The following is an 11,674-nucleotide window of genomic DNA, read 5'->3' as shown; positions in this document are numbered from 1 at the left end:
GCAGGAATATGAATCATGGAAAGATTTGAAATTCACCTTTGGTTTCACAGTCTTGAAAGGAAACAGCACCTTCATACTTCGTCACAAGCCCACCACCACATGGAAAGCAGAGGGTTCTTCCTGGTTCAGGCTGGTATGTACCAAGAGGACAGACTCTACAAGGTTTAAAACCATCTGAAGAATAGTGTCCAGGAGAACATTGCCCTAGAAATCAAAAATAATTATCTATATTAGCGAGCTGACTTTTCTGGACAAAGTATAAAACCCACTAGTAGTTAGCATTGCTTTCTTTAATGTAAACATGTGACATCAAGACAGCTGCAGATCAAATTCTAATCTTACCTGCTGATTTTGTATTGGTCCTGTAACTGCTTCCTAAAAACACCACCAGTAAATACAACTTTTTCTTAATAAGCTCTTTGCTACCTATGTTTCTGTTTGATTTTTCTTGGTGGTTGTTGTGGGGTTTTTCTTGTGGTGTTTTTTTTTTTTTTAATCAAGGGCTCTATTAAGATGTTTGAATACTTTGTACTTTCAGCAAGTCTTTAATCGGAGAATTTCAAAACACTTTGTAGGAAAAAATGTATCTTTGCACCATATCTATGAAGCAAGTAATTATTTTTTTTTTACATCTCCATTTTATAGATATGGAAACAGTAGATCATGGGATTTACCCAACTGGATGGGACCACTCCATAGCCCTGTGATAATAGCTGACACTGGCAGCTTTCTATATAGCTGTGAAAACCAGCTCTTGTCAGCAGCTCTTCTGCCACAAAACGGTGATTTGTAAAGCAAAGCACTCTGTGAATGAGTCTACTGACAGACACAAGGTAGTTTCAAAACCTACTCTCCAGGCAACTTCTGATAGGCAGTTGTTTGGCTTGGTTCTTGCTAGCTTAAGTACTTTACTCCTTGACAACCCACCTGAGAATCGGGATGTCAAGTTTTTCAAGACTATGGCATTAATGCATATCTTCACAACACCCCAGCCTGGGAGACCAGCACTTTGAGATATCAGGTGTTCCCTGAGGTTGCCTAATCCCAATACTTCGTAGTTTAGCTGTCCTGAGAACTGAATAGCAGGCAGAACAACTGGCTTGAAAACCTGAAAGTTTCAAGAGCTCTAGGTGGGGTGGGATCCCTTAAGAACCCTGATACTTGTTGGGAAATGTTGGGAGCCTTCAGCATCTTAGGTACATGGCGCTCAGGATGAACTAGAGATTCTGAGCAAAAGTAAAGTTCAAGTTCTGTGTTTGTCCCCACAAAAGTCAAACTCCTATAAACACCAGTGGGACTAGGATCTCTGGCATTTAGTTTTGCTCCCATACAAGCTGGCTGTTGGGATACAGACCTCTGTGAAAAATATTATGACATTATTAATTTTAAGACAATTCTGCTATTATTTTTGTAGCAAAACTGATCCACCTGGTCTGGTCCAGTTGGTCACTAGATTTAACATGAGGGCAGTTAACGAACACTGGATTTGAATCTGGGTTTTAGTGTGAAAATTAAGTACTTGTGAATTGTCATTTACAAATATCCTTTTAAAGAAGAGGTACAGTTGGGATTTAATATTGCTAAGGACCTGATGCTTTCAGCACTAATATGTCTCAGTCCCTACCTGTACATAAGAATCAGCTAACTTTTGCCCTTCTTGTCTTCTGTATTGAAATTGTCAACAAAATCGATCTGAGGTGTTTTCCCTGAGAAATGCCCCAAATGACTACGTTTTCTAACTGTGTTTTGGCCTTGTACCCATATGGATTGCATGTAACTTAAGTATCACAGCATCTTAGTTGCAGCTACAACATAAAAGTTATGTGCAATAGGCACTCAACATCTCTTACATACTTCATGTATGTGCCTCACCTATAAGGGTGAGGATTTCAATCACAGCTTATTTATTACTACACAGGCATTACTGCTCCAGGAGATACAATGCAAAACTACTATTGATTACAGGTGGTGAGTACCTTTCTAACAAAATCTGTGTTCATCAAAACACAGTTTCCTCACACATCCTGACACATTTTATGGAGGCATACTGAGTTTGATAAAATCTTTGACAGGAAGGTTTATGAAGTCCAAAGCATATTCTCTTTTGCCACTTTCAGAGAAAGAAAAAAGGGGAGACCTGAGCAGAAAAACAGACTGTTGTGATCCGACAACAAACATTTTGAGATAGATCCACTCTGTAACAATTGTTGTTGTGTGGAAAAATAATTTGAATGCAACCCTTGAAACAAAACAGTCCTTTTCTTCTAGTTGTTGTGCTGCTTTGATCAGTATATTATATTCAACCTTTATAAACTAAGATTTTATTTTTATTATCTATTCTTGTTGGATTTTGGCTAAATAAAAGTTAACATAACAAAGATGTACAAGCATTTCCAGATTTTTGCTGTGATAGTTCCTTCCTACAGTAAATCAGCAAAATATAGCATATGCTTGGACTGGAGATGCTAGAGTTATTTTTTTATTCAGTGGATGGGGAAAAAGTGGCAGTTTCTCATGTGTTACTCATTGTGCTCACTCCAGATATCCTTGAAGAAAGCATTAATGTAAATTACATGGAGGAGTTTTAAAGTAAGAACTTGTATAGCAGGTAGGACAGATTTCTTTCAAAGTCAAATAATGAATCTGCTATAAACTAGATTTTGCTCATCTATAATGAAATAAGGTAAATAAGATAATTAACAGTTGTGTCTTAAAACCTTATCTTGATCAAGTTACAGTAGAAGCATTAACAAGCTGAACTTCACAGCTCTCTCCTGAAACCAGGTATTATCATAATTATAATCTAATTTATATATCATGAAGCTGAGTCAGAGATGCTACATTGCCAAAAGCTACAGCGAATTCAAGCAGCATTGAAACTTGGAGTCATTAGCTCTGAGCCCAGGTTAGAGATCCCTGCAGCATAACTATCTTGAAATTATGATAGCTGCTGACTGGAGCAGGTAAATTGCATCTCACGCAAAACATGAAATCAGCAGGTTCATTAAACTCACCAATACCAGTCCAAAGTAATCCATCTCTTTGGCTTGTGATATACCTGACGAGTCCCTACAAGCTGAGGCATGTCCAGATTCCATACCTGACTTGAAGCAAAATGCTTTGCTTGACTTGCTCATTTCCATACCGTAACTCACATTGCTGCAGCAGGTCCCATCTTCTTGTTGGCAATATCAGCAGTTGGAACAAGCCAAAATATTTTGTGCATTGCTTGTAAGTGCACAGAGATTTCTTCTGTTACCTTTACAAGACAGGAGTGTGGAAGGCTCTCCCTGTCTTTTAGCCTCCATGCCTCACAAGTTGTGTGGCAACACCTAATCCTTTTATAATAAAATTAAACTTGCCTCCACATTCTGACACATTCCGGGCGCCTGCTACTCCCTGTCCATCGTTACTTGGGCAAGGCTCACAGGTAAGTTGACCTTCTGTGTCTTGGTATGTTCCTGGTGAGCAAGGAACGCACTGATTTTGTTCTCCACTATAAAAGGTGCCCGTGCTGCAGGTAACTGAGAAGAGAAAAGAAAAGGGGAATCTACATAAGGGCTTCCATTTTGATCATATTATTTGCTTTTATATCAAACATTTAGAGAAGATGGATCTATTTGGCTCCAGTATTGTGGTGACATATGTTTTGCATATGTTAGTCCGGGATCCTCACCTAACGTAAACAGGCCCATCTCCACTGAGGTCTAGGTCAATTTATATCAGAGTGAGGTCCTTCTTCTATTGTTTAAGCTATTAAATGGCATTGTACTGCACTGAAGCCTTTATCAGACATATGTTGTTAATAAAGCTGACGCAGTCTTAAAACAGTATATTGCAGTTTAATTAAAACTGTGGTGTATAACGTATGGGAAGTGATGTGAATTTTTAGTTTACACTAGGTGCATTTACATGTTGTTTTTATGGCAGACAACTACAAAAGTCTGTCTCCTAAGATCTGTTCTAGAGATTTCTCTGAGGACAATGTATCTTGAGTAATATTTTATGAGTCTTGACACTCAAATACCCAAACTGGAAAGCGTTTTACATACAGATGTGAATACACATGCTTTTCTTGCTGCAACGTGGCACATAACTGCATTAAACATTTTTCTCTGCTGGATATAGGCAGTTAAAATGTATGGGTTTCTAGACACTAATAGCAGCAGCCTTTCAATACTGTTTCTAAATCACTGTTCCTATATGGTTACAGCAGCCTCTGAACCAACTCATTAGAGGCACCTATCAGATCTGCACTTAACTATTTCTTTTTGCTTGTAAATCACTTGGTGTCTAAAAGAAGCTGGAAAAATAGATATGCTGATTTTGAAAAGGTGACTTCAAGTGATTAGAAAGCTTACAGTGCTGAGAACTGCCATTAATAGGTTTGTGTTAGCACCCTGCCCCCAGTAAAGCACTACAGCCCAATAACCTGGGAAAAGGGTTAAAGAAATTAGCGATTTTACATAAAGTTAAAATAGACTTCTATAGATTGTTTTTTTAATTGGACCTCTTGAGTGTTAAATATAAATATATCCATGGGTCATGGATTATTTGGTGGTGAGAGAGGTGATACAAAACTAAATACATGGCATCTAGGCAAACACCATATTGCTGTTTTACAGAATTGTAATTATGTTTTCATAAGATGCTGGGAGCAACTGGGAGCTAATTGCCAACATTGCCTTGTGGCAGGCCTTGATACATACTGGCTGACAGCATGGGAAAGTATGCCTATATATACTTCTTTTGTTTTCCTGCCATCATTTAATGAACTCCCTTCAAAAGTCTTATGAACTGTCAGTAGTCCATGCATATATCGTGAGTAGTATTGATCTAAATTGTCTGTTATCTCTTAAGTTTTCTGCCTGGCTCACTAAAGACAAGTTAATTTGGGGTTGCTTGTTTTGGGGATAAGACTGAATCGAGTTATTGGGACTTACCGCATTTTCCATCCTGCAGCACTTGCCCTGTACTGCAAGCTTCATGCCCTTCAGTAGCTTTAGCTGGCTTCTGAGCCACTTCATATTCTGTCCCAGAAAACTGAATGTAAAATTGCTGTTTATTAATAGATTTCCTCAATGTTTTGATTGCAGTTTGCAGCTTCTGCTCCATCCTTTTCCGAACACAGTCAATGTTACAGGTGTCTAGATGGGAAATGATAACAAAACTAGAAGCAATTGAGATGCATGTTTAAAAAGAGGTGCTTAACAAAATGTGAGCTTGCATCACACTATGACACCTCTGTTTGCTTCACTGTCTTCTCCATATAAATTGTGGAAGAGTTCACTGTATTAAAAATCAGGCCTTTTAAAGGGACAAGACAGTACACTGAGGTCCATCAAACTGAGTTTCACAGCTTGTAAGTGCACACTGAGTGTTGATATCTTATCTCTAACATTAAGAAGTCTGGTTACACTGAGTAACCAGGGAGACAGCTGCAGAAAGAATTGATCCCACTGTGTTGTACTTCCAGATATGTGTGCAGTGTGCCACCACTAATGTTTCTGAATGTTCTCTGTCCGTGCTTTACTCAGTTGATTAGGAATTCTTCCACTTTACCTGGCCAAAATACCCGAGTGACACTAAGAAAGTTGCTTTCTGGCACGATACTCTTTGAATCACTTGGCTGGTAAGGTACTGCTCAGGGTTAAGAAACCTGCCTTTGAGGACTGACATGTTTATAGAATTCAGCCCACATTTTCTTTGGCTGGCTTTTATAGCGTAATATTCCATCTCATTAAAAACTTGAAGCAATTCTTTTTCTTCCTGAAGTTTGTTATGAAAACATGAATTTTTCAAACGTGTGACAAAAATGTTTGATTCTCAGACTGAAGTTTCAGCAACTTACTTTTTGGAGGATATTTTTATTGTTGCTATGGAACTTCTACCTAATCCTTACATTCTCTGTGCATCAATTAGCACTTCTGCTGTTTAAAGAAATCAGACTAAATTAAAGTACAAGACTTAACTCAAGGCTCTGAAGGAATTCTGCTGCAATCTTTGCTCCTTTGGTTTTATTTCATACCTGATTCCTCTCAATTAAATCTCAGAAACTTTGAGTTTGGGAAGGCTGTTGAATGAAGCTTGTGCTAAAAGTTTTGCACAGCAGCTTGATGAAATAGCATCAAGGAGATTTTAATAACACATCAAGGAACTGAATTCTGATTTCTCCCCACAGACAGTTCTTTCACAAACCTGAGACTTCTTCTGACTTCATCTCCACTTCAAACTCTGCGGTGATATGAGACACTTCTTTTGATGGTGACTTACGGCCTCGGCGTTTTTTCTTGGATGAATCACACTTGAGATTCACAAAGGTCACCTGGCAGTTGTCTGTACAAGGGAATTGACCTCCTTTGCATGAGAGAAGCAACACAGAAAAGAAATAAAGTAGCAGAATAGCAATGGATTAGCTAATAAGCGATATCTCAGCTGGGTTATCATGAATGCAGTGACACACTTCATAACACTTCACATGTGTTGTTAGATACCTCATTCTCTCTGCAATTTTGGGTTTGCTCATTTTGCTAGTGAGTGCAGAAGGCAAAAATACGGTGCGGTGATTACCTCTAATACCTCTAACTGCCTGTCTCTTTTCTGCATAAGGATTAGAAAGGTCTTTACAGAAATTAGTTAAGATCAGCAATACTGCATACAGTCATTTGATGGATAAACAAAGCAAGAGAGTCAAATCTCATAAATTCATGAGAGCTGTAGGCCTGGGTCTCTAGAAACTACCAGCTGATATTCCATCACTTTCAGCAGCGACAATCACCAGATATCAAAGGTTTTAAAAGCCTTTGATTGGGAGATTATGAAAATATATCTGAAGGCTTTATCTGAGGGGAAACCATAGAATCATTTAGGTTGGAAATGACCCTTAAGAACATCAAGTCCAACCGTTAACCTAACACTACCAGTTCCACCGCTAAACCATGTCCCTTAGCATTACATATACACATCTTCTAAATACCCCCAGGGATGGTGACTCAACCACTTCCCTGGGCAGCCTGTTCCAGTGTTTGACAACTCTTTTGGTGAAGAAAATTTTCCTAAACCTTCTGTGGCGCAACTTGAGGCTGTTTCCTCTCATCCTATCCCAAGCCAGAGGAACTGAATGCCCTCATCGGTTATGTGTAACCACTGAGGAGAAAGGCCACAATCCATTGGAACACCATCACGTAAGTATCCTCTCCCTATATAAAGAAATCTATGTGAAAAACATCTTTTTTGTGATAGGCAATGGATCTTTGAGGTCAGGGAGAAATTTCTAGCACTCAGGCCACCAGAGGGATTTCATGCCCGGTGTGTGGTTGTATAATATAATCTTACTGATAGACTCAGAAGTTCAGATGACATAACAAACACAAAGCAAAGCAAGCAAAGGACAGGGAAATGCACCCAAGATATATATTCCCATGGTGACTGCACGGACCAAAAAAATCAACTTCTCTGACTTTAATGAATCTGATCATAACATCTTATTAAAAGACAAGAATACAGAAGGGACAAGGTAAGCATCTTGACAAATTGTTTCAAGCCAGTACTTGAGAAGTTAGAGAGATAAATGTCTAGATTGCAGAGTAAAGACAAAATATGAGTCTAAATTTAAAAAATAAAATCTTTGGACCATTAACATTTTTTTTAGGAGAACTATTTTCACTTTTACCTATTTAGGGCTCATATATGACTCCTCACTCACTAGCGAAAGTGGTGATAAGTCAGATTCACAACAGAGATATATCACCACTATATGTTTAATGTAAGCTGCTAAGTTGCTTTAAGCAACAATATGAGCTGTTTTTATTATACTAATACTATGTATTAAAATCTGGAAAATTTTGAGTTAATATTAATTTTAAATGAACTCCAAATATCTTAAGCTGTGGAAATGCACAGCAGTAGCACCTAAACACTCTTTAACCATCCTTGTCATGATATCAAGGGGAGAGAGGACAATAAATAAATGCCATGAAGATCTGTTAAATACATATAGTTTTAAAAATATTTTTTGTTCAACTTTTAAAATAATATTCAAAACTAATAATAATAAAATAACACACCTAGTCATACCAAGTTTAAAAAAAATTCTTTGATTCAGCCTGCCACAAAATTTTTTTAAAAATTCAGATTTTTAGTTATTATATCTAAATCTTCTAAATATTTTTTTCTAACATCACGACTACTCACTCCAACTTAAAAAAAAATTAAGGCTGTGTAACATCAGATTTTGATTATAACTTTCCCGGTTAGGGGTTGTCTTTGCTGCTGCAATGCGATAATAATCCAGCATAAAGCAAATAAATAATAGCTTTTGTTTTCTTTTATAAACCTCATTTGGGAAAACTAAATCAAACCAAACTGACATTGTTTCATGTAACTTTGCATTGGTCATAGCTTTTTGTCTCAGGATATTTTTGCCATTACCAACACCAGATAAGGGATCAGCTTAATTCCAAACTCATGTGCTTTTTAACAGATTTTTTCAAAGCAACTGGTGACATTTCAGCACGGTTAGATCCAAACCCAAGGCACTGTTAAGCTGGAGTGTGAACCATGGCCTGAACTTAAATTCAGATCCAAATATGGAAGCCATTACTTTTTTTTCCCCATCTGCAGTGTGAAAACAAAATAGAGAAACAAGCAAGCAAGCAAACAAACAAAAATTAGAAAGATGTTTACATGTTAGAAGAACCCACATACCTAAACCAGCTTGCTTCCCAGAATCTTTTGTTTTTTCTTTGCTGCGAGGCCGTAAATGACATTTTGCATCTTTAATTTTAAAACGAGCTTTCTGCTTGATTGGTGGGGCCAATGAATCTGTTGATGTAAAGTGAAAAAAACCTATCATTTGGGATGCAGACAAAACAAAGTCTGAAACTTATTTTTATAAACAGACTCAGAAGTCTTCTTGTGACACAGAGAAGAGACAGCCCAAGAGTTATATATCTTGTACAAGAGGGTCCATTTCCACAAGTTAGTTTTTTCACACAGGCACTTACTCTTGAGCCCATAAAATCAATGAATTTGCTAGTACGGCACATGCTCTGCACATTCGCTCCCCCTCTGGCAGGTCTGCACATCTTGGTAGAGTTTGGATGAATTTATCTCTTACTCTGAAAAAGGTTAATTCCTACCTTTTTTCCCCAAACTTTCTGACTGTGACTTCCCCTGTTGCTTGGCTGTAGTTCTGCTCTTGCTAATGCCAACCAGGAAAAAGATTCATTTAGTGGAGCAATGCTGTTGGCAGTTGAAAACCATCCAAATGTCTTTATTTGATTGCTGTCTATGGCTTGTAAGGTTTATTCTTCAGCTTTAAATCCAAGACAGTAATGTCTTGTGACTTTAAAAGATGCTATACAGCCATGAACTGCTTAGAAAATGTAGCTGCTGGCTGACTTCCTCACAAAGTCCATGGTGGGAAAGGCCCATCACCTGCCAGCTTGCTGCGGGCTGCCTATGGGACCTGGGGCAGGTGGGAGGTGGACACAGGTCAGTGCTGCAATGTGGGTCCCTCTTTCCTTGGGAGGGCCTTGTCAAACCAGGACTGTAGAGGTAGCCTGCCCCTGTCCCACATCTGCTGCCATGGGATCGTACCTCCTAACACGCTCCAAATTTATAAGAAATATGTGGTTAGAGAACTGGCAAATTAGAGAGAAGTACAGCAGGTAACGACATGCAAAGTGGGCTGACACTTCCCGCTGCTGAGTGCTGTTTCAGCTGCTTCTAATTCTGCTAGACTTCAACCATTTTGGGCTGAACATTTTTTTATGCTGAATATCAGCTTTAAGACACATCTTGAAATGTCTCTGCAAAAATAATCCAGCCATTTCTGAGAACAAGATGAATGAAATACAGTATGTGCTCGTAAAAGTCTCATAACTTTTTACTGAGAATCTGTAGTAGGAGGATCTGTGCTCCTAAGGAAGGCCTCTGCAGGTGAGGGCTGGGACCCACTGTAGCCTTCTGCTCTTGTTCTACTGATGGGCCCATCTAGCTTGCTGCCAGGTCTGGGACGAAATACCATTTTGATATCCTCCCTATTGCCTTGCTGGACTATGAAAAATAAGTTATTCTAAATATTTGTCCTTACTGAATATATCTCAAACCTCCATCACTCCTATACTGACCTACCAACACAATACCACGCTGGAGGGCAACTAAGCACTCTCCAGCCCTCAAGGAGAAACTGAAGAAAAGCGAGTGTGCACGTGATGAAACACAGGCTACCTTAATTTTGGCCTTGTGTAACTTGAGAGCTGTATGTCTTGCAACTCCCACATGGTCAGGAGGACCTCCATCACCTACCTCCTAGATGCCAAGGCCCAGGCAAGCAGAACACCTACCTGCGCAGCTGGGCAGGGTCGCATTGCGTTTCTGCTGAGCCTTGCCTTGCTGGACGGGGACACCGCAGCTCAGTGTGTAGCTGTTCTCCGAATCTGCGGGGCAGAATGCACAGTCAGCACATGTGACAACAACCTCACAAAGCATCTGATCCCCTTGTCACCCCAGCATTAATGTTTGGTGCTTGAACAAACATTAATACTGCTAAATAAGGAGCAGAGCTTGGATGTTAAATGGCTGACATAGTTTGTCAAAGGCTACTGCTTCACAGTGTTGACTACAAGTTTTGTTTCTTCCAGCACTAAAATGTTACATTTTATAAATAAATTGGCGTGAGGTTAGCTGTAAATAATTCCATGGTGCACAAGTAGAAAATATTATGTGCTTGCCAACAGCAGAGTCCTTGTGCTTTGATCATCTCTATAATTTAAAAAATAAACCATGTACTTTCATAATAATTTTAGCTTCAGACTCTGACAGAATTTATTGGCAGAAACAAAAAATGACATACTTAGAACCATAACAGAGTTTACATATTGCACAGATAAAACTATACTGGTGCATACAAATTAGATAAATGCATGGTTCCAGTAATCTCTGCTAAACTGAAAATAAAGGGTGAACAACTCTACTGTGTATAACAGACTAACCATCTCAGAACTAACCTGAAACGTAGAGACACTCTTGTGGAAAATAAACCTGTATCAGAACTAGAATATATATGAAAAAGCAATAGCAATCTCCGCACCCCACCTGTAAAACTGTGTAGATGAAAATTACCTGTAGAAAATGACAAAAAATGTGGGGCCAGGAGCAGGAGATGAAATGTCTGAGTTTCTATAAATAGCACTCAGCTGAACTATTACCAGCGAAATTTATTAAAACACAGTAGTGCAGTAACTAGTCCTGAGAGATTCTTTTTACCATACAGCCTCCTGAGACAGATATAGTTGTATCTATTTTGTATGAGACTGTAAGACGGGTTTAAAACTGTTGCTAGGTGGTCTTTTGCTCCCCAGCGCCTCTTGCTGAGCTGATGGGAGTTTTATGCTACTCTGGCAGGCATGGGAGCTTAATTACTCACTGTGGCAGCCTCAGTACTAAGTTTCTCAGTGTGTCCCACCCATTCTCCTCTCTTGCCCCTGCCTCAGACTGTGCTTGCCGTGCTTGCTAATCTTGCCAAGCTCCGAGGGACCATCCGCTTGGGGATTATTTCTGCTCCTGCTCAATCACACAGTTACAGGGTATTCCAAGCCATGATGCAGAGGCCCTCATTTTAAGCAGATGCCTGCATAGGCACAAGGGGCTCAACTCAAGTAGAAAAACA

The 11,674-nt window shown here is 39.1% G+C and overlaps 1 protein-coding gene across 1 annotated transcript in view; it reads right to left on the bottom strand.

Moving 5' to 3' along the window:
• The window catches only part of LOC104545367 (signal peptide, CUB and EGF-like domain-containing protein 1), a gene marked incomplete at its 5' end in the record, with an annotated part of 27,403 nt that overhangs the window by 7,265 nt on the left and 8,464 nt on the right, over nt 1-11,674 (bottom strand). Inside the window, 6 exons of the mRNA XM_010190491.1 lie at nt 37-204; nt 3,363-3,524; nt 4,944-5,147; nt 6,199-6,336; nt 8,707-8,823; nt 10,350-10,442. Of these exons, the coding sequence (XP_010188793.1) occupies nt 37-204; nt 3,363-3,524; nt 4,944-5,147; nt 6,199-6,336; nt 8,707-8,823; nt 10,350-10,442 (882 nt within the window). The remainder of the gene's footprint in view (nt 1-36; nt 205-3,362; nt 3,525-4,943; nt 5,148-6,198; nt 6,337-8,706; nt 8,824-10,349; nt 10,443-11,674) is intronic.

The sequence above is a fragment of the Mesitornis unicolor genome, unplaced genomic scaffold (genome assembly GCF_000695765.1).
Source record: "Mesitornis unicolor isolate BGI_N332 unplaced genomic scaffold, ASM69576v1 scaffold17908, whole genome shotgun sequence".
Classification (NCBI taxonomy): Eukaryota; Metazoa; Chordata; class Aves; order Mesitornithiformes; family Mesitornithidae; genus Mesitornis; species Mesitornis unicolor.
Note: the sequence above shows the minus strand (reverse complement) of the source record. Positions and strands in the feature narration are given on the sequence as shown.